Source organism: Leptosomus discolor, chromosome 13, assembly GCF_034619465.1.
Source record: "Leptosomus discolor isolate bLepDis1 chromosome 13, bLepDis1.hap2, whole genome shotgun sequence".
NCBI lineage: Eukaryota > Metazoa > Chordata > Aves > Leptosomiformes > Leptosomidae > Leptosomus > Leptosomus discolor.
In genome coordinates, this window is record NC_141403.1 from 7935517 (window position 1) to 7958857 (window position 23341).

The 23341-nt window shown below is 45.6% G+C and overlaps 2 protein-coding genes across 2 annotated transcripts in view; both read right to left on the minus strand.

The window, feature by feature from the left end:
• Positions 1–255: 255 nt before the first annotated feature.
• Positions 256–1305, minus strand: MOS (MOS proto-oncogene, serine/threonine kinase). The gene has a single exon (XM_009959689.2). The coding sequence runs from the start codon at positions 1303–1305 to the stop codon at positions 256–258; it is 1050 nt and encodes a 349-aa protein (XP_009957991.1).
• A 12391-nt stretch (positions 1306–13696) lies between these two features.
• Positions 13697–23341, minus strand: part of PLAG1 (PLAG1 zinc finger) — a 47703-nt gene continuing 38058 nt past the window's right edge. Inside the window, exons 2-4 of the mRNA XM_086472611.1 lie at positions 19961–20060; positions 15821–16179; positions 13697–15214 (exon numbers count right to left, since the gene is read on the minus strand). Coding sequence (XP_086328737.1) covers positions 13951–15214; positions 15821–16062 — 1506 coding nt within the window. The 5' untranslated portion in view covers positions 16063–16179; positions 19961–20060 and the 3' untranslated portion in view covers positions 13697–13950. The remainder of the gene's footprint in view (positions 15215–15820; positions 16180–19960; positions 20061–23341) is intronic.

Here is a 23341-nt window from a genome sequence, read left to right on the forward strand (position 1 = left end):
CAAAAAGAATTTGCCAACATCTTGATTCTCACCTCTATCCCCTCCCATGAAAAAAACCCACATTTTTTGTTGAATCACTTTATTCATAATCTTCTTACATCAAAACAGTTTCTTTTTTTCTTTTTTTTTTTTTAAGTATAAAAACCATCCCAAAGCCTTTAGATCACGCAGGGGCTAAACTCATTCTGTTTGGAGGAAAGGTGGAAGGAAAGAAAAGCCGATATTAAAAGAACCAGCGCGAGTCCCGGGTTTGGGCTAGAGGCTTCCCTTGAGGGCCGTGAGGCCGGGAAGCAGCTGGGCTGCGCTCGGGCGCTCCTCTGCCTCGGCCTTCCAGCAGCGGCTGATGATGCTCTGGAGCCTCCTGCCCACTGGTGACTGGTGGAAGACGGCAGCAGGCAGCGACGGGCGTAAGTTATAGGCCACCACGGCGTAGAGCACGTACTGCCGCTCGCCCAGGTAGGGCTGCTCCCGCGTGACCATTTGCCAGAGGGTGATCGCGAAGGAGTAGATGTCCGCTTTGGCGGTGACGCGCTCCCCTTTGAGGAGCTCGGGGGCACGGTGCGTGTACGTGCCCCCTTGCTGGCAAACATGGGGACTCTGGGACAAGCCCTCCTCCAGTTTCTGGGAGCAGCCAAAGTCTCCAATCTTGCACACGCCCTGCTCGGTGATGAAGACGTTGGCGGGCTTCAGGTCCAAGTGCACAATGCCCTGTGAGTGAAGAAAGGCCAAGCCGGTCACGATGTCACAAGAATAGCACGCGGTCTCCTCCATGCTCAGGGCTTTCCTTCCGCATCCTCTTTCGTCATCCTCACCGTGTCCCCACGCATCGCCGGTGCCATAAATTACGTGGTGCAGGGTGATGTTGCCCACGTACTCCATAATGATGGTGCCCAGGCTGTTCTGGCTGGCCGGGGCACACGTGCTGGCGGCCACCACCCGTACCACATTATCGTGCTGTAGCCGGGCTACGTTGAGCTCAGCCCAGAAGCTCTGCCATGATGCCAGCCGGTTTTTACTGCTCTTCTTCACCTGCTTCACAGCCACAGTCGCACCACAGTAGGTGGCTTTGTAGACAGACCCAAAGCCCCCAGAGCCCAGCGGCCGCAGGAGGCAGAGCTGGTCCCAGTCAATGGAGCACCAGGCCAGGCGTGGAGGCAAGCGGCGAGTCCTGACCGAAGGAGTTCCCCCCAGGAGGGTTTTGCTGTCTTTGCCAGGGATAACTAAAGGGCTGCTGCAGGGCCGCAAATCCGCAGATGGGGAAAATTCCAAAGGAAGAAAACAATTAAGAGGAATGGGTGATGGCATAATAAGATGGAGAAAAAACCAGGCAGTTATCAAGACAGGAGACTGGAAAGTTTCCCTGGCAGAAAGGACTCCAGTGTGGCTTGCAAAGCCTTTTATCCTCCCTCCAGCATTCTCCCTCCTGCCCCCAAATGAACTGCATCTGTCAGAACGAGCTGAACCCCATCAGGCTCACCTGGAAGCATTCTTCTCCAACCCTGAAGTAAACCTCTAGAAAGTCAAGGCAAATGGATTTAAACCTTGAGAGATGCTAGCTCATACGTATTTCACATCATTTCTAATCTCAAGAGAAAAGAAAGACTTTCTGCCCATGGAATGCCTCTAGCAAAATGCCCCCGCAGTAAATAAAGCAGTGACTGGTGAAGGCATTTCACCATGGCTCCACGCAGGAATGATCATCATCAGGTGAATTAACAGCTCAAAATCACCGTCAGAGGAAGCAGCTGAAATGGGGAGTGCTGGCACCCCGTGAGGCTGTAGCAGGCACACCAAAATATAAAAGTGTGTTTGTAGAAGCCTGCCACTTACCCGTGGCTAGGATGAGGGGACTGGTTTGGCTGCTCCACTCTGCCTGTGCAGGACAGCAACCTTAATAGCAGCATAAAGAGAAGCAATTGCTCCATATCATCCACTGGATGCGTGAACTAGAATTATGCACAAATATTTGGTCATCTTCCCGTTGCACCCCATGCAGTTACTACAGGTGTGTATTTTATTTCTGGATCCTCCTTAGTAAACTTATTGCTAAATGTACAGAGCTGTTCCGTCAGAAATCAAACTATAACTTTGCCTTGTTGATCCCAGGGGTTTTTTCAGAGGGGCTTTTGCTCTTCTGACTCTGCTTTCCTGTGTTTATAGTGCTTGTGTGTGTGGTACCTGCTGCGCTGCCCCTGCGTCGGAGCACCCTTATGGGACCTCCACGGCTCCGTGCTTTTGAATCTTCCAGCAAGTATCTTCCTGGCTGTGTTGACAAGTACCTCGGAAGGCTTAGTCCCCATTTCCCACCTCCTTGCCCTTCAGAACCCTCCTCTGGGTGTCAGCTTTGCCAGATCCTGCCATGGGACTTCAGAGATTGGCAGTGCCTGGTTCTCCAAAGTCTACCTATGGGCAGCCCTGGCTCTGCAGGTGGCTACTACAGAGCTTTCCTGGTGTTTTCTGTTCTTGTTTTGCCCCTCTGGGTGGGTAAGGAGCAGCACGGGGTTGCTGAGGGAGGTTTCGGGGGAGCGCAGAACATGCGTGAGCAGAACTGGAGCGTTCTCCGCCTTGGGACAGGTTCGGTTGTTCACCTCGACAAACCTGATGTCCCAAAGACATCTTCTGACCCTGCTTGAACTCTAGATCAGCCCAGCCGGAGGGTTTCAAAGGCCTCTGTAATCGAACCAGCGATGGAGATCTTCCCCTAGGCAGGACTATCAGGAGAAATTTGTCATCTTGGTTCACAGGGAGGCAAACTCAGAGATGAATGAGAATGGGGCATTTGGGTTATCACCTGCCAGTGTGAAACAGGCTGAGGAAGAACTAGATAAAGAGGTGCTAATACGCATCACAGGGGTTGTTAATAAGTGAGAGTGCAAAGAGTCAGGGACGCCAGAGGGCCCTGGGTGGGACAGTCGCAGTCGGGACTGCGGGACAGCACAGGGCTCCTCTTTCCTTGCCCCTCCCAGAAGGGACTCGTAGCACAGGAGGTCCCTGGGTGACCCTGTGAGCTCACCAGTGTAGGGCACCAGCCAGCCCCCTGCTCAGGGCAGCTCAAGAGGGATCCTTTGGGGGTGGGGGGGAGACCAAAGGAACTTTAGAGTAGTTTTAAATGTGCAGTGAAATAAGCCATGCAGACAACAGGTGGTTTACACTCCTGATTTCAGAATCACTGTGATTTTATGCTCTTATGTGTAAGTCTTCACTTCCAGCCTTTGCAGGGATGTGTATCTTCACTTCCAGCCTTTGCAGAGAATGTTTTCTAGGCAGGTGAGTTGCGATGGAAATGAAACGCTGCAGTCAGCAGACGAAGCTATACTGAGAAAGGACTTTTTTATGCCTATTTCTGAGCGCTATCAGGGCTCTAATTCTTGCATGGACTTCTGTGCCACAGTATATAAAAGCAGCAGGGAGACAGCTCTGCTATGACTTCTCCAAGAACTTCAGCCTTCTCATGGGAGACGTGCACTTGTTACAACCTGTTTTCACCGGGTTAAGGGGGCAAAGAAGGTTCAAAGGGAAATCGGTTGAGGGAGAGCAGTAGGTAGGAGGATGCGTGGCTGAAGGGCCTGGGAGTGGACCTGTTAAGCAGACAGCTACAGGAGTGTATCTGGAGATGGTGAGTGCTACAGAACACAGCAGTAAAATCTATGCTCATCAAACAGAGGGTCAGGATTAGGGCTGTTCCCAAATTACTTTGGTTGAAGTCTCATTTGGAAGGGTATAGCAGACCTTCCATACTGGTTTTTTCCTCCAAACTCCATGTCCTCCCACCTCCTTCCACTTGTCCCTTTTTTTTAGTAGTTTTCCTGTTACCCTTTTCTGATAAAAACCTTTCTGTTCTGCCTGTCATGGCAGGCGCCTTGTGGTGTTCTTGGGGGACACACTGAAGGTTTCAACGGGAGGAGGGGCACATTTTGGGATCTGAACAGCCTTAATGTAACCTCCTGTCCTGTCTCCAGCCGACTGCTGCAGACCAGAGCAGGGGGACATCCAGTGTCTTTCAGTGTGAACGCAATTAAAGCAGATCTAAAAGTCAGCAGGCTTTTATTCTTAATACAGGTTATTTTCCTGTAATCCATTGGTGACTCGGTCCGGTGACTTCCCACGAGACACGACCGCTGTAGGACACCCTTGCCACACTTCACAGCCCTGTCGAGCTCCAGCATTCCCGCAGGCTGGAGGAGGGGGCCATGGTGTGGCCTGAGGAGCCATTTTCGGAGGGGAACAGGGCTGCTGGGGACAAGCTGCCCCTTCCCTCCCGGCCACCCAGCCCCAGGGGAACCCACAGCATCACACCAGGCACCCGCAGCAGCCCCCAACCCCGCGGTTCCCATTTCACTGCTATTTATTTCCACACGGAAGGAGGAAGCTGCACGAACCAGCAGTCATCAGCAGAGGATGCAAGAGGAATTTTTACAAGTTCCAAATGGGAAACACAGAGCCTGTGTCCCAAGGGCTGCAACTTGTCACAGCTACCACAACCTGCGGCAGTGATGGTTTTGTTCCAAGCTTGTGTGGCATATTTCTGCAGGGGAAACGTGCCTGTGCATCCGATGCTGCAACAGCTGCCCGACCTGATCTGTGCCTCCAGCTGAGAAGGAACACAGCATCAGTCTCGCTCGGTTCACCCGTTTATATTTCACTTCTGTACTGGGAATAGAGAAACCCTTTGTTCACCGTTACTGGTAGTTACTACCGCTGTTGGTTGAGTTGCTGGACAGAAGTCAGCCCCGCTACCAAGGACTGACATGGATGTACCCCACCAGGATAGAGGACACACACCAAACACCAGAGTTTCATCTCGATCAGGGGGAGTCACTCTTGGGATTCTCAACAGCCAAAGTTTTGTCTAAAAGAGGAGAAGGACAGAAGTGGCGACTGGAACTGATTTCAGAGTTTAAAAGCATCTAGTTCTGTCCTTCTCCACAATCATTTACTTCATTTCTTTGTGCATTTGGTTGGTGCAGCATGCCACAAACCCTTGAAGGCTTGGCTGTCCAGTGGCTTCTAAGAACTGCCTTACAATATAGATGTAGCACTGTGTTTCTACTAAATTACTTTATAACCTTGCTAAAGGAGTCATATTTATCTCAAGTACTTGAATTACAGTCCTCCTCTCAAAACTACACCGTTCCTTAGCCTGTGCCTTAGTGATTTCTGAGAGATTTCTTCCCAGTTCCAAATCAAAGGTTTCTTCTTTCTCATTTACTGTTGGTCCCTGTGATCTGTTTAGGATTTGATGATGAACCCACATTCTTCCCTACCCATATAGTGTTTCATAGTCCAAATGTTGCTTCCAGTCACACCTCCTAGACCTCAAATGCTACTCAGAGTTGCCCGAAAGCAGTTCTGATACGATCGATCGCACCGGTGTAAGCCACACCATCGTCTGAAGCCAGTCCCTACACAGGCCACTGATTAACCAGGTTTTTACTACAAGCACAAGCCAGAAAAGAATCAAGTCCATGTCTCAGAGTTTGGTTGTTTTGGTGAGACAAATGACACCTCAGAATAGCAAATACAAGCAAGTTTTCATTAAAGCAGTCAGAGGTAAACCCAAGTGCAAAGAGCAGGTACATCTGCAAGAACTGTGATGCTGTTTTACTGCTGAGAGACATAATAGTAATAAAAAACATTTTAAAAAGTTAAACCCTCGTTTATAAATAACACCAGGTTTCAAACACACATTGCCAAACAGCTGCTTGATGCTTTTCCCCTTCCCAGCAAGGTTACTCTCTGCGTTCAAGAGCACGAAGGCTCTCCTACCTGAACGCAGGCTTTAACTGGAGACACTTGTAAGGCCAGTGAGGTTCCACAGCCGTTACTGGGGCCTCGCTGACCAGGGTGGACCAGGGATAACAATCTCGGACCTGCTGCTGGAGATTCATCTCACAATTGCAAACGAGCACCTTGAGACAAGTCAAGAGAACCTGAACTTGGGGATAAAGATAATAAAATGTGAAATACAGGCTCTCGCCCGGGGCGAAGCCGAAGAGAGCACGTAAACTATGGGGCAACCCTGTGACACTCTCTTGGCATAAGGAGCCAGGCACTGACAATTTTCAGGCCAGGCCAGACTCCACAGTGAGTTTGGGTTTGGTCTGTGTTTATTTGTCACTCATCTTTGATACTCCTATGTTAAAGCTCGGTTGTTGCTCATTTATGGCGTGTCCCTGCATTGCCATTTCCCGTGTGAGCACTTGTGAGGGAACTTACGGGTTTCCCCACTGCCACGGGAGCAACACGAACGCAAAGGCAATAAGCCAGAGTGGAGCTGATTTTCAGAGGCACCAAAAGCACTTGGCTGCTGAAATTGTATCTAACGCTACACAAGGATGGCTGACAAGCACCTTCCCCACGGGAGTCCGTGCGCCCCGTAGATAAATGGCTGTCTCACAGAGATTAACCAAGTATTTGGGAGAAACTCTTCCAACTTGCCTGGGAAACCACACGCTGCGCTACCTAGGAGAAACCTTTACAAGCCGCAGGATTCATTTTGGACTTGTAAAACACAAACGCTTTAAACTTTTTGAAGTAAACCAAACCAAAAGTGATTTCTCAACTCTTCCGGGTTTGATTGCTCCCCTCCCACGCACACACACACACATACAGCAAACTCTGGGTAACATACTGATTTTCAGAAACTGTGACTATTCAGCAGAGATCTGACTGATTGCTGTGAAAATGACACTAAACTGTTCTTTGTATGCTGCACTTCAGCGCACCAGTGACAACCAGTGCCAGAACTGGAGCGAACTATGAAGGATCAATTTCAATGATTCCCAGCCCAGCCTGTGTGCACTACTGCAGGCCAGGGTGCTCGGCCGGTAGCTGACGGCTCGTCAGTCCCCACCGAGGTAAACCAGCTTTGTCACTGGTGATTTGATGACACTAACGTCCCTGAAGGAGACACTGCTGTGGGATGATGATGACACTGAAGAGGCACAACTGTCAATTTTAAAAAATACTTCGAAAATGGTCATTTCTTGAGGACACGCAGACCACCACGACAAATAAACCTAACTATATAAAAATAAAAATACCAGGCAAGATGTGACACCTTTATTAGGAGCAGAGAAAGTTTATACCAAGTCACCTGGGATATAGCATGCGAGCAGGACCGTGAAACTTCACGCTACTGCTGCCTCTGCCTTTTTCAACATTGCAATCTCCGCTGCTGTTCAAAACACAGAAACACAGCGCTGCCGTTTATTTGCTAAAGGCCCCAGCTCGTGACGGTAAGTGAATCCTCCAGTACGCTTCTCAAACTCTGAAGCACTGACTGTATTTTGTAGCAGAGCTTATCTTGCCGTCCGACTTGCTGCCTGCTTGTGCTCGCCAACCCTTGCTGTGCCAACTACGGCACCTGCCGCTTCGGAAACCTTAATTTCTCTCCGATTTAATACGACGTTTTGATTTGCGAAGCGGGGAAGCCCACAGCACGTAACTGCTGAGTTCTCGCGAGTCCAGCAGCAGCTCTGCATCGAAGTTTTGGATTTCTCTGTCAAAAAGGCATTCTTTGTCCTAGGGCATGCTTATATGTGGGGAGGAAAGGCAGGAGAGTGAAGGGGGAAACTGGAATAGTCTTTCCCTTCCACCCCTGGAGGACAGCAAGACCAGGTACAGATCACACTGGAGGACCATTTTTCTGCACTTTCTTACCCGTTTGGAAGAGGCAGTTAAGAGGAGAGAGAAGTGAAGATGCCCGTGGCTCCCGATTTCACAGGCAAAGCTCTGGGGGGACGGCACCAAGAGATCTCTGGGTGTAACAGGGGCATCACTCACGCAATCACGGCCCACTTACAGCAGAGGCTGACGGAGCTTCTAGAGGGTGTCCCTTCGGAAGGAGGCCGTGTTAACCCAGTAACGGTGGGTGAGAACAGCTGCGATAGTGGCAAATGGGGGGGGGGGGGGTGTGTGTGTGTCTCTCTTCGGGGTGTGTGTGGAATAAATGGTTTTGCAGAGTATTTCATATCACAGAGCATCTGTGGAGCTTTTGACCCTCAACAAGGCCAGCCCTTGCAAGCAAGCGACACAGAAGTGATACGTCAGCTCAGAGGGACGGGATCACAAGAAAGGACAAACGGCTGTGCACGGAGAAGGCAAAAGACAACAACTCTCTGTAACAATCATTTCTCTCAGATTGGGTTACAGCAAGAACTCTAAAGTCAAGACTTGGAAAAGAGAGGAACCCAAAAGCAGGAAAACACAGACAGCGCTGAGGTTGTTAACAAAAATGTGTTCCAAAAAGCAGTGAAACGCGAAATGCTATCTTTTCCTTCCCCGGCACACAGTCTACGCCAGGGAACAACTGTGTGAATGAGCAGAGGCGCAACTTTCTGCAGCTGTGAGCAAGCTGCTCGTCCGGCCGCGCAGCACCTCTGCCCCCCGGGCATTAGAGCCGGGCTTCTTCGTCAGCGTCGCGGGCAGACAGGAGATCTACGGGCTCAAAGCAACGGGGTTTCTCCTGGAAATATTTCAGAGACAACCCCGCGTCTAGCACACGGCGCACCCTTACAGCTTATCCTGCAAACTCCAACAATCGCTGTAAATGACTTGCACGAGTCTGGAATGGTGGAGGTCACTCACCGACGTCTCCCAAACGAGCGGTCCCGCTACGGAAACCCCAAACTCACCTTGCAGCGTCTCACAGAGTCTCGAAGTGCAATTTGATGACAAACTCAATTGCTTCCTTCAGTTCAGACCTGCCTCGGCACAGACACGGTAGCAATCATCCAATTGGCTCCTTGGTGAAACCGTGAAACGCGGACACTTACGCGCTCCGGCTTTCTGAAAAACTGACACTTTTATCAGCCGTAGATTAGAAGGACAGGTCTACCTGTGCAAACTGCACCCAGCAAAACTGGATGTAGTCTGTAACCCCAAACGTGCAGATCAAGATCATCTATTGAAATGCCAGGCGTAAGTTATTCATTAACTAAAACCATTCTGTAATTTTATTGATATATTTTGTGGAGTTCACATATTTTTGTACAGCAAACATAACACTGTAGGCCACAAGAAGCTGCAGCACTATTGTTTAATAGCAGCAAGGTATATTTTATAGTCAGGGTATGTGGACAATAAATAGTCTGTTTCTTTGGATGTGAATGTTTAAAATGAAGTTCTGCTGCAGCTTCATAATGTGATTGCTATTTTACAGAGCTTATACACAAAAATATATATGCAATCTTTTTGTCTATATTTTATACAAATACAACAGTAGTTTGTGAATACATTTTAAAGTACATATACATGATAAGCAACTCAATTTCCCATATCACAGGATAGCAAATTTTAAATGCAAGAAACATATACAAATTCAGTCTGGAATGCAGGGTTTTCTGTGTTGTTTTCTTTTTTTTTTTTTCCTCTATTTTTGACTCAAAACTTTTTATCATTAAAACATTTTAGCATACAAGTCCAAACAATTTTTCCACTAGCTAAAAATAGAATTTCAGCAATCCGAGTCAGGTTTGGGTGTGACATCATTCCCCAATATACTTTTCCCAGTTTTTCTCTAAATTCAAAGGCTTTTAGTAATATATAGTATGTTCTTCACTCCACACCATATAAAAAGCCCACATTTAACGGCAACTAGCAGTCACCTATTCTTGTGAACACGAGCTGGGCTTGTCAGCGTTTAAATTTGCATGTCCAAAATTTTACTTTTGCAAGTGCATATGAATACATCGTGGTGTTGCACAAAGTTCATTAATGACAAATTAAGTCACAGTATAAAAATATATCATACAACTATAGGTCTAGTATAGTCCTTTTTTCTATGGGTAAAAATACATCTGAATGAGACAGGGAGGTTTGTAGCACCATGAGAGGAGTTGTATCCCAAGTTACATTAGCAGCATGATCCAATAGAACAATATTGCAGGAGTGTTTCTGAGGAGATAAACATTCACTCTGGTTCAACTGTACCACTGAAGCTTATACTGAAAAGTGTTTACATATGATTAGCAATAGTTCTGTGTCACTTCCAGGGCTAGATAACTGTTATCAAAAGACACTGCCTTCCAACAAAAGTAAGACACCCTTATTGCATGAAAGCTGTGGGACTACCCAAACACATTTTGAACGGCTGTGGCATTATTTGTAGGTTGAGCGTGACGCCACGTAGGCTGTGGTTTCACCTGGGCACGGGGAGGCTGCGGGATGGGCAGCTGAGCCTATATGCTTTACTGCACTCCAGGGAAGTACATTTATTTCAGAGGCTTATCTATCGACTGAGAAGAATACAGGATGAGCTGCTAAACCAGTGTATGAGACAGACAGAACGAAGGATGCAATCCCGCTCCCCTCGACCTGTACGGATGCAGGATCAGGCCCTAAGTTAACTTCAGACAGCAGCACGGCGATGATCGGATACGATAAAAACCCATCGGTATCAAATACTGCCTGTTCAACGTTTTTGCCGTAGTTTACCATCCAGAACTCCAGAGGACACAGTTTGCAATTGGTGAGGACAAACTCCTAATTGTTTCCTTTTTTGATCGGTATTCAAAATGGCAGTAGAAGACAGTGTAGTTTGAAACATGTAAACCTAGTAAAAACCATTGTAAAACCCTTAAGAAAGACACACTGGTTCTGTGCAATATAGCAAATTGATAAGAAAACACTGTAAAAATGTACCTGTTTAAAATTACGATGTCTACCATTTTGTACACAAAGCATTATACCAAAGGCCTACATATATGTAATCTAATGGCACTTGAAACAAATTATAATAAAAGGTTTTATAATAAAAAGCATAACCTGTAAGAAATTTTCTTAAAAGGTTTAGGTTTTCTTTTTGAAAGTGCTATATCTTGTAATATGTGTAACATAGAGGTTGACCAAGCTTTATTTTAAAAAATATTGGCCTATAATACAAGTTTAGCTCACTAGGCAAATGATCCTGAAAATATGTACTCTTAACATTCATTATTAGCTTAATAAAGCAATCAGCTCTGGCTCATGTTTCAGTCAGTATATGGTTTTTAAAAACCGCTACTGCCAAATTAACAATAAATCACTCTATTCCACAATTTACTACTAAATAAAGCACAAGCAACAAGTACACAAAAATATATATATTTAAAAAACAAAACAAACAAAACAAAAAAAAAAACCTTACTAGAAGTTTAGAAGTTGCACAAAGAGTGGTGCACGATCAGCCAGCCCTCCCCCCTCCCGCCGAGAATCCATCCGAAATCAGGGTTTGACAACTGACGGTTTAGTAGTGGCCAACGTTGACTCTGCCTACGCGCGGCCCCAAAGCGCTGCGGTGGTGGGCGGCTCGCCTACGGCGTCGGTCTGCTTCCACCTCACCGTACATCCTAGGTCGGGGGCAACCGCGCTCGGTGCGGCCCCCCACCGAAACCCTGCCTGAATGAGGTTCAATATCTTGTCTGAGGTCCCTATTTCTCAAGTGAAATGTACGTCTAACTCCAAAGTGAAATGTCAATCCCTTTTCAGGGAGCTAAGGCACAACGTAGGAAGGATCCTGGCTACACACTACGAAACGGGTGTTGGCAAAGTGTCTGTTGGGTTTTTGTTTGGGTTTGGGGTTTTGTGGTTTTTTTGTTTTAACCAAGTCTCACCGGCAATGGAGATGCAGAAATTGTCGCTAGGGATTGGGAATGTGTGCGCCAGAGGCTGCCCGGGACGGGCGGCGCTGCCCGGCCACGCTGCTGGGCTGGCGGCGGGACACCGAGCGCTCGCAGCTCTCCTCTGCTGCAGGGGCAGCGGCAGACGCTCGGCTCCGCGCGGGACATAACCCACTGGAGGAATTAAGTCCATTTATCTTCATCTCAGATTGATTTAAAGGATCGAGAATAAACCCGAGTTCTTCCTAGATGCGTTATGGTTGCTGATTTAAACTAGAGTTACATTCGGTTGCGTTCACCTTGTGCTCTGTTCATCTGTGTTTTTCTTTCCTTTAGAAAGGTGAAGAGAAAAAAAGCAATATTGAACAAATCATTCCACTAAAGATGTAAGGAAGCGAGCAATCTGTTTCACAGAAACCAGAGGAAGCAGTCATGAAGCAGAGCTAAAAGCCCACTTTGAGATAACGTGCTCCTAAACCCAAAATCTAGGAGTAGTTTGCAGAATTTCAAAAGGTATTTTCCTTATTAATACATCCTTATTTTAATGCCTTTGGAACACAAACACATTTATAAAAATGTTATCTTTCAGTAATAAAATTTAAATACACATATGTATAAAATAGTAAAACTACACCTGCATATTGCTCCTAGAATTAAAAAAAAAAAAAAGTAGGAGCTACTGATAAAACATCCGGAGCACGAGCTCCTTCAACGGGAGCAACTTTTGTTTCTGTGAAGTATATTTAGTTTAACCACTTAAAACCTCGTATGAATCCTCGTTCTTGTTTGAGAGACGCTAACGTACGCGATTTCTATTTTTTAATTCCTTGTACAAAAATGACAAGGAAAAGAACGTCATCGTTGAAGTACAGCAAATCTAGTTTGCTTTCATGCATCACAGGGTCGGTTTATTTTTTTTATTTTTTTTTTTCCTCTTTTGGTTATTAGGGGTTGGGGAATAGAATATATTGCATTAGGTAAAAGTGGTGTAAGCAATATGCTTTTACTTCACTCCTAAGAGTCCTGTCTTTAAATCTTGGCAATGGGCAAAAAGTCCCTAACCAAGTACCCAGGTGTAGAAAGTGTGATTAACATCTAACTTGTTGCTTAGGAGGACATAACACACCATGTAACACAACTGAAAAGATCATTCCAATAAAAAAAAAAAACCAAAAACAACCCGAGAAAATGGTTATTTGCAAATTTACATTCACTCTCTGACTGCACACTAGTTTTGAACTGAAAATAGATACGCGCTTTCTGGCTGGACTTGATCCACCCTTTGGCGGTGGCAGCTGGGAGAAGACTGATGCCTACAAATGTGAATACGCTATCGGAAGATTCCTATGCAGTACTCTTCCTACGCTACTAAAGAGAAAAAACAGCAAGTTAAGAATTAAAACAAGAACTGCGACAAAATATTCTGCATTACTACATTACAACACTCTTATATTTCAAGATCAGCCATTTGTTTCGCCTGTTTCCCTCTACCAGAGTCATGAAAGCACAACAACACAGTTCCAAATTCAACCTGAAACAGCTGTCATTTAGGCAAGCAGAGATTCTCTGTTGAAATTCTGTTCAGCCATGGTTTTGGAGAACTTAACTAATTTTTTTTTCTTCCGTTATCTGTAACAGGCCACAAAAATTTAAGCCAGAAAACGGCAAAATTCTTAACACCTTTTATAATGACTTCAATACAAGTCAAAATGCTATATATATGTACATGTGTATATATGGACTCCTATATATACACACACAGGTTTTCAGAAAAATCTGAATTTACATTTATTTAAAAAATTTAGGTTTGTCATTAGAGAGCAGATCAAATGTGTCACCATTTGGGAAGAGGATTTGTTTGGAAATGGACTGGAGAATTTCTTCCCCAAATCTTCAGGAATCTTTGTGATACATATTTCAACTGGATTCTTTGCAAATAGTAAAATATACTAAAAGGTAGAAGTGGTAGTTCTACCACTGACACCAATGAAACGGCACAGCTGGCATGGTTGAAAAAGTTTTAAAAAAGGGATGAGTGTTGAGCGTTTGCTTGGGATGACTTTCTACCGAACATTTTAAATGTGTCAATTGGCAGTGAAAATGAAAACAATACAATGAGACTGGGTTTTTTTTTAAAAAAAAAAAACAACAACAAAACAAAGTAAACACAGCTGAGAATAAACACTTTCAAAACATTTTTAAAAAGTTAATTTAAATTTCTTACTGGCTTCATGAGATTGGTACTGTACAAAAGCGGAGGATTTATAACGTCTTATAGTAGGCACTAAGTTAAAAATGGTCACCTAAGGCATTTCTACAAATAGACAGCAACGAGCCAGCTCTGTACATCCTACTGGAAAGCTTGATGAAATCGCGGTAGGGTGGTGGTTGTGCTTAGACTGCTTGTGAAAGCTGCTGACAACGAGTGCAGAGACCCAAGACCTATACTATTGCTCGGATCTTGTGGGTCCTGGGTTTGTGGCGGAAGTTGAGTCATAGAAGAATGAGCCTCCTCTTGTGTAAAACTCATCCCGAGGTTTCCCACTGAAACAGAAGGATTATAGGGAGGGCCATTTACAGGTATGAAGTTGAAGAGCTGAGAAAAGTCCAACGATGGGGTGTTTAGAGGTTCGCTAATAGGAACGGAGCCCTTGGAAAGGGAAACCTCCCCAGACCCATCATCTAGTGGCCCTACTTGTGGATCCAGCCCTAGTTTTGATGAAGATGCTTGAGAATCCTGGGATGAAGAAGGCATACCACTTTGCAACTCCATTAAGTAACTTTCGATTTCCCCTTTCAATGGCTGTTCTTTTTCAGGCATAGAAATTGCGTATGAGGTAGTACCGAGCGGGTATTTCAACGATAGCTGGTGAGAAGGGTGGACAGACTCCATATCTATTGGACAAGGCATTCCCAATGGTAACGATGTGGCGACCATTTGGTGTGCAGATGCAGAACTCTGCATGGACTGAATCTGAGTGTTGTAGAGATTTAATTGCAAAGTGTTTGTAAATGGCTTTGATGTCAGTTCACTGGAAGGTAAAGACATCACTGGAAGCAGCTCATCCTTTATAGGCACAGAAACATTGCAGGTAAAGGGATCTAGAAGGTCCATTGGCTCTGTTTTGACCTTCAAAAGTTCTTGGTTGTGACTTTTCTTCATGTGGCGCGTGAGGTGATCCTTCCGCCCAAATCTCTGTGCACAGTACTGACAGAGGAAGTCCTTTCTTCCAGTGTGCACTACCATGTGTCTACGGACATCCTTTCGGGTGTAGAACCGACGATCACAGTGTTCACACTGGTGTTTTTTCTCCTTCACTCCACCCGACGACTTGCCTGCGTGAGTTTTTAGGTGCTCCAGCAGCACTCCGGTGCTTTCAAAAGTCTGCAAACATACCTTACAGGTGAGGTCACCGCTCGTTGCAGCATGCAAAGCCAGGTGACGTTTGAACCCAAGCTTGGTATTGTAGTTCTTTCCACATTCTTCACACTTAAAGGCCTCTTTGTTGGGATTGTGTGTATGTAGGTGATTCTTTAGGTGATCTTTTCGGTGAAACATTTTCTCACAATAATTACACTTGTGGGTTTTCTCAGGAGAATGAGTAGCCATATGCCTTTAAACACAGATATATTCTGTAAGTAATTATTTTGATCAAAAAACACGCGTGCTCATTTTTTAATGGCAGCTAAATACTACACTAAGGGCTGCTTTGCAACAGAACCTTTTAACTGAAAGCATGACACTACAAAGACAGTTCGACAAATTTAAATATAGCAAAACGCGAGCCATTTCTCTTAAATCGACACTTTAGTTTTGGCAGGTTTTAGCTACTGTAACAGGGGTATAAGGGCAAGTATGAAAGTACTTGTGTAAAAGTCCATAGCCAAAAAATTTTCAGTCCATACTCTTTTTCTTGTGACAATTCCTTACACAAACGAAAATTCTACGCTCATTTAAAAAAAAAAAAACCAACAAAAAACAAAACAAACAAAAAACAACAAACAGAAAACAAAAGCAGAAAACAAATTAAACAAAATCAAAGACATTAGCTTGCAAACTTAGGTAATTTAGAATTCTAGAAACAATCCAATGGCTACTTTAATTAACACATCCTCTCTGCAATCAGCTGAAGGCGTACACAAATATATACTTTTACACGGCTTAACACGGCCAACATAAAATAGATAATATAATCTGAAAGATAAATAGAGTTTAATACCTTAGTAATTTGTACTTAGAAACAAAGGCCTTGGTGCAGTCTTGTTGTGTGCACTTGTAGGGCCTCTCTCCTGTGTGAGAGTATGAGTGAACCTTTAATTTCTCAACACTGTTAAAGGCCTTGTCACACAGTTGGCAAGGAAAGTTTTTTCTTGGTTTGGTTTCACCACGCTTACGTTTCCCTGAAGGGACTTTCTGGGTATCTCTTACTTCTGACAAATCACCAGGAATGACAGTGGCCATCGCAGCCTAAACCAGGCCTTCTTGTTGGACACTTGGGAATTGCCCAACTCCACTAAATGATTTAGCTTTAGATGGCTTCTCAAGTTTCATGTGGTCGTAAAAGAAAGCAAAAGGGGACTGGAAAAAAAAAATAAGAAACAACTAGTTTGTAACTAAACTTAGATTTTGAAGTTTACTTGCTATGTGATGCTTCTGAATAAAACTTAAAAATAAAATTAGGTTCAGCTGGTCTAATGTAATACCTGCAGGTTTCTTTACACTATTTGCTGCAACTCTTTAAAACGCATTGCTCAGGATGAACAGATCCACATATGCCCTAAAATCACACCTCACAACCTTCCCCTCAAGCACTGATGGAGAGCAGCTACGTTTCTGTCAGATTACGGGAGGCGTCAGGCAAAGAGCCCACCTACCCGGACGGCTTTTGAGAGCTTCGGATTTCAAAGGCGTCACAGCCGCGCCGGTGGTGGTTACACTGACACATGCACGCACGCACGCACACACAGTGATCGAAGTGAAAACCCGTAAGCCTCGAAACGTTTGAAAACCTGCGCCAACAGCAGCGGTACCCATGCTGACGGTCTGGGGGGGCAAAGCTCATCTCCTCGGGTGTACCTCCTCGCTGCGATTGCTGCACATCTATGCACCTACGCTAGTAAAATGTATGCGTGGCCAGTGATTGCTAACGGCAGGTGAAATTCTCCTGTAAGCTTACCCTCTTCTAACAGAGACTTGATGTATGAACAACAGAAATCCCAGAGATTAGGGACAGATTAGATAGATTAGGGTTTTATCAGCCCAGCACTGGAGATCCCCACCCTCCTCATGCTATCCTGCAAGACGTAGGGGCTCTAAGTGTGCAGACTTAGGCTAGCTCAGGATGGAGGCTCTTAGTCCTGCTGGGAACCATGAGCTAAACCAGAGGCTTTTGGCTAAAGGATGTGCATGATGCTGGTGCCTGACGGGCGGGCAAAGAGCTTTAAATTCATCATCTGGTAACGTATAGTAGCAACTGGGCGCCTGCCATCACAGGGCGCTCAACAGCCCTCCTTTGTCAGGGGTAGCCAACAGCTTTTTTTCATCATCGGAGCACAATTGCTGCTATAGACACCAAAATCCAGCCCTACCCGTTGTGGGAAGGGTTGAACGTGAGGTCTGTGGCAGCGGGGGCGAGGAGGAGGATGGCAGGAGGATGGCACTCAACGCAAGCGTTCGGCAGGGCCGGAAAGCTCCCCAAATTTGGCCTTTCTCCCTCAAAAGCGGCAAACGACCCCCCACCCCGCTCCGGCCCCGGCGTCGCGGCTCGCAGTTGCTGTCCGCTCCGGCCTCTGCCGGGGCAGCTGGGCCAGAGGCGGCTGGGCCAGGCGGCACCGAGGCCGGGGGCAGGGGCTGGGCCGGGGGGCTCGGTGGCCGGCTGCCCCCACAGCCCCCAGCAGCGGGGCAGGGGAAAAGGCAGCAGCTGCTGGGACAGGTGGAGCCGGGCGGCCGGCAGCACCAGGCCGCAGCTGCTCCGACCTAACGCCATCTCCCCGATAAACAAAATGGCCTCTTCGCCGCTGCCAGCGAGGGGAGGCTGGATGGCTTGGAGGCGGCCCGGGCCCGGCCTCAGCTGTCCGCTCTGCCCTGCTGAGGCTCAGCAGAGACAGGGGGGGAGGCAACTGCTCCAGAGGGGAGCGGAGAGCAGCGCCCAGGTACGATGGGGCAAAACCAAACGGGCCTTGCAAAAGCCCCAGCGTGGCCCTGGGATAAAGGGAGGAGGAAGGAGAGCCTGTGTTTTCCTCAGGGCAGGGCAGGGCTGGAGGGGCAGGGAGGGGGAGAAGGGGATACGCCTCTTTAATGTCTGTGTTTTATGAAATCTTCAGACTGAGATCTTCACTTGAAACATGCACACAGAGTACGTCTTTATCTATGCCTCTTCCTCCCCATAACTTTTCCCTTATCTTTACAACAGAAGTACTGGCACACCAAGATGGAAATTTGCTGCCTTTCAACCCTAAAGTCCTTGAATGGCAGGTTAAACTATGCTACCTTCTTTAAGCACTAAGTTTTTTAAGACCACCTTTACTCCCCCAAATTTTACAGGGAACCACTAACCGCTTAAAGATACCCAGTGACAGAAAAGGTGTTTCTTTAAGGACTCTTACGATTTCAGATTTGTCTCGGACTCATTCCCACTCACGGGACGAAGCCTGGAGACGTCAGTGCCATGAGTGGGAACATACACAGGTTTTCAAAGTATCAGCTTAATTTTATTTTCTGTCTCACAATCAACTATCTAGTTCGCAAGTGAAAAAACAAAAGTTGTTTGGAGACTTGGGAGCAATAATTTTCTGCAATAGAAGTAAATGAAGACCAGTTCCAAAGACTTCAATGAAGCCATCAATGTAATCAAAAGGAGGGTCCGATTCACAGCTGTGATATATTTGTGGATTGAAAGATAGTTTTCAATATACGCTTTGATTGGAATCTGGCAGTAAAACTAATTTTGCTTTCCTGTAAATGAACACACTGGTCTTCTAAGCACATTGGCCTGAATATAGAATGAAATCTTGGTTTAGCCTAGTCTCTCCTGACAAAGGAAGTTCGGTGGGGAGAAAAAAAATCCAACCCAATCTACACTTATGTAGGGTCTATCTCCACCACACAGGCACCTACAGGAGACCCACCACGCCGAGCCGACAGTGCAGCAGCCGTGGCCCGCACTGCATGGCTAGTGGTCTCAACGGGGTAGTAAAAAGGGCTATGACCCCTTTCACCCCCCCTCTGCCAAATCCAGACCTAGCCTGACAGCGTTAGCAGCAACAGGCGAGGGTACTGCCTCCACAGCCTGCTGCAGGGCAGCATGGTTAATTTGGCCATGCCTGGTCCAGAGCTCGGCAGCAAGTGGCCTCGGTGCCCAGCCGGTGACAAGGGAAGCAGGCCCAGCTTGGCAGGGAGAGAGGGTGAGCTGCCGCGGGGAGGGACGATGGATGGAACTAGGATGGGGCTGTGGGGCCAGGGAGGTGCAGGGAGCGCTGGGAATATCTAAGGGCACGAGGGTGGGGGTGAGCTGGTAACGCCGGGGGCAGGCGGGGTGGAACTGAACGTGCATCAAGCTGGGGAGATGGGAGGCCATGCAGAAGGGTGACACGCAGGGTCTGATGCAAGGCCAAAAGCCGCGTTTGTTGTGGAACAGCATATGAGGCTTAACTGTTAAATTAACAACTCTGACAACTTCTCGCTCCTTTTCTCAACGCAAAGATCACACCTCAGGCTGGAGGCCATCCTATATTCAGGCCAATATAACATTGCTCTGCTTTTCTCCAAAACTTCAGGTAACCTAGCTGCTGTACCAGAGGTAACTCAGAACGTTCACATGGATGAAGAATTCAGGTTTTGTTCCTCTATGATCAAAACTAATTAAGCTGACTTTGAACTGTGTTTAAGTGTCCTTAAAAATGCATCATTAGAACAAATATGGTGTGGATCCAAGCTTTGACAACGACAGCGTTTTATTAAAAAATATGTACGCATTATTATCTCAGTACCATTTCTCAACACGAGGCGATTAAGAACTTCAGTATTGCTCTCTGAATAGCAAATAATCACTTTCTTTTTTTTTTCTTGTGGATATATAGACTGAGCAATGGAGATAAAACTTATAAACCCACTGATCCTCAAATATTACACTTTCCAAAGACCAGCTGAAAGAATTTTATGAGTAATATTGCCTGTTTGTGTCTCAACATATTATCACTTAAAATCCTCATTCTTACTGGTGCTTTCGCAACTGCAGGACGAATGATTATACGCAGTATCAAATATAATAAACACATTACACAAAAGCTCATATATAATACTATTTTTAAAGAAGCATATACTTAAAGCAGGATTAAAGCAGCCTCTGTTCAATGCACACCTGATGTTTGCCCACTAAAGTCCTCAGATTTTGGTCTTAACCAGTTCCGCTGACTCTTCTTGGAGGAAACCAGAATCCAGTACTTCCCATTTTTACTGGTCTGAAAAACAAAAGGAAGAATGGACTAGACTCCAGCGAAACCAGTATATTCAGAAAGGCTGGGATGCGGCAAGACCGGGGGTTGGAAAGAATCGGAAAGGAGAAGTTAAAAGGGATAGATCCAACCCATGCACAGAACATGATGTACTGTTAATCATAAACCATAGGAATCAACCGTTCTTGCATTATCAGTAGCAATTATGCACTTCAGTTTGCAGTATACTTACATCATTTCAACTAATGCTATGCTGGACAGTAACACATAAAGAGATAAAATTAGACAAAACCAAAGGAGTTTTCAATAAAGTTAAAAACAAAACAAAATCCACAGACCACAAATAATTCAGAAATAACAGCGAAACATGTAAAATGCTGGGCCCAGACTTGAGTTTCTCACTCAGAAAGGACTGAATAAGAGAAGAATTCTGGATTAGGCCCAGCTTTACTAGAACCTAATGCCTTCATTTTGCTTAATTATACAGGAAATAGCAGCTTAAAAGGTGACCTGCAAAGGAAAATAAAATTAATTAAAAAAAAAAAGAAAAAAAAAAGAAAAAAAAAAAGCCTCTTAATGATGTACATGCTACAGGTAGATCCCAACAGAGGGCAAGTCTAGGTGTGCCTGAGCAAATCCAAAGGGCCTTTCTGGAATTTCCCTTCTATCTCCCTTTTTCCTGCCACCATCCATTTGTAAATGTGCAGCTTGGTTTCCTTCACTTGCTAGAAGGCCTCCTGGATAACACAGGCACACGTGGAAAACACGTTCAGCACCTCATTGTAACGAGACAGTTTAACCCCTCCGACTGTTGCAGATACATAAGGGCGAAGCCCTGCACAGTGCACACACCCCCCGTGGCACAGCAGGCTGAATGCAGTTGGCCGGAGCCCTGGAGTAACGTAACATTTCCCCGCACACAAACCATTTTCCCTTCTCACTTCCCATTCGCTCCAGTAAAGCATTCTTCCGTTTGGTACCGAGTTCAGCTTCGCACAGCCCCGGCCTCCTCTGCTGGCAGGCATGGACGTGAGCAAACCGGTGTCCCTGAACACCTATTAAAGGCAGAAGTGCTTCAGAGCAACCGACTGGAGCTCTCTGACAGCCAAGAGGCATCTATTTGGTGCTTGGTACATACAGACAGGAGGTAGAAACAGCTCCAGTACCCAAAGAAAACGTGAGAGCTTTGTTTTCAACTAAGAAAGGGGGCACAACCCATACCTGCTCTTTTGGAGGTCCCAAAATCACCTTTGTTTAGGGAGAACATGCTGATGACTCCTCGCTGCCTCTCCCAGCAGACCCTTATAAATTAGTTACCCTGCGATGCCTATCTCAACATCTTCAACTACCACAGCAGAAAAGACCTTCATTATCCAGATATTTCTACTAACGAAGCTTACAATAAGTAGACAATATTTAACACAGTCACATAAACGTAAGGGACTAAGTCCTCATGGACTCAGTCTCTCCACTATTGGTAGCTACAGACCATTTCCTGTTCAAAAAAACCACCCCAAATTCTATCTAAAATATTATAATGCCCTCTCAACAGCGTTCAACATCTTCTCTTAAATACTTCTGGTACTCAGTTCTCACCACACCTCTAAAGTCGTTCTAGCAAAACACGGATGCCCTCAGAGAGCCACTGGAGGGAGGCACAGGAAGACCACTGATCAGCGGCAGCTGGAGCAACTGGAACAAGCACATAAGGAAGACAAACACCAGATGTAGCTACAATGCTGAGGAGAACGAAGGAGGAAGGTCAGGTGCTCTTATTCGTTACCTCACGGATACAGCAAAATCACAGTGCAGTGGATCCAGACGAGGGCAACACTACACCTACGATTAGCTGGGATCACAGCTTCTACAAGACCATTGCTAAGCAAGGAGCTTAACCACACACACACAAAAGGGGACAAGTTTGTATGAGTAACGAAAACATCTGCTACATTTGACAGGATTAAGCAAAAATGGGAAATAACAAATTCCCATGCTTTGTGACAATAAACCAGCTATTGGATAAAAGTCTTTTTTTTTTAAGCACAGAATACAAGTCGTCCATGATAATGTTGATGTTCAGACCACCTTTCTCAGAAGCTTTTGGTGCTAGAAAATCTCAGAGGCAGAATACTGGACAAAGATGTACCATTCATCTCACACCTGCTTATAGTGGCAGCGTTACTAGGTTTTCTGCTCAACTAGATGAGATGGGAACAATTTTTAATGAACAACAAAGCTCGACTTACTCTCCACATGAAGTAGAGAAGCATCTCACTGCAAAAAGCACTGTCATGTGCACATGCCCCAAACCCACCTGGGAACAAAATATGACTTCTATAATTTGTCAGATTATAATTATTAGAATTTATCAGATCTTCCAATATCTGAGAGACACTAATTTTGCTAACTCTCCAAACATCCACACAATTCCAGGTTAGACAATATTTGAATTTCTACCATCTAAGGAGACAAAGAAAAAAAAACAACAAACAAACCCTAAGCTAAATAATTTATTCCTGTTTTTAATATGAAAAAAGAGTAACATACTTTTTACAAAATTCACAGTTCATCTTTAAAAATCTGAAAATGTAGCTGCACTTGAATATGTTTTAAAACATTACTTGAGATCTAAACTAAAAGGATAATGATGACATTACATGAATACAACCAATAATCCTCCTAACTTGCATTTCTTACTTTTCTTGAGAGTGTCCAAGCACAGTAAAAGAAAACACCAGTTTAATGGTTATTTTCTTTCAAAATAAGAGAGCAATAATGAGAACACAGTATCTGTCATTGTGCCTTACATACAGAACAGCGAATCTAGCTACAATGCCTGAAATTAATCTGTTTTAAACCACAGGAAGGGTCCTACAAACATCAGAATCACAGTAACCGTGGAACCGATTAAGGATTTCATAGTATTACAGAGTCATCCTGGGTTTTAAATATTTCTTTAAGGAAACAAAATGAAAAGCAGTTACTTACCCTATGGAAACTGCGATTCTTTAAGAAGTGCTGTCCACCAGATCCCAGGTGAGCACATACTCACATGAACAGCATCAAGTTCTCGGCAGCCAGTAACGTCCATCCAGGCTGTGCCTGCGAACCCTCCCAACCGCTACCGGCACTGGCGTAAGGCAAAGCGCTCCCGAACGTGCCCCGCACGTCACCGCGCCACCTAACGCGGTCTGCAGCGACCCGCTCTGCTCCTCGGTCACGCCGTGGGGCAAGAGCCATGACATGCGCCACTGCCACCACCGTGCCTCTCCAGTGGCCGCTGCAGC

Coding starts and splice junctions, on each gene's coding strand:
- MOS (XM_009959689.2), bottom strand. CDS start 1,305: ATGCCATCACCCATTCCTCTTAATTGTTTTCTTCCTTTGGAATTTTCC.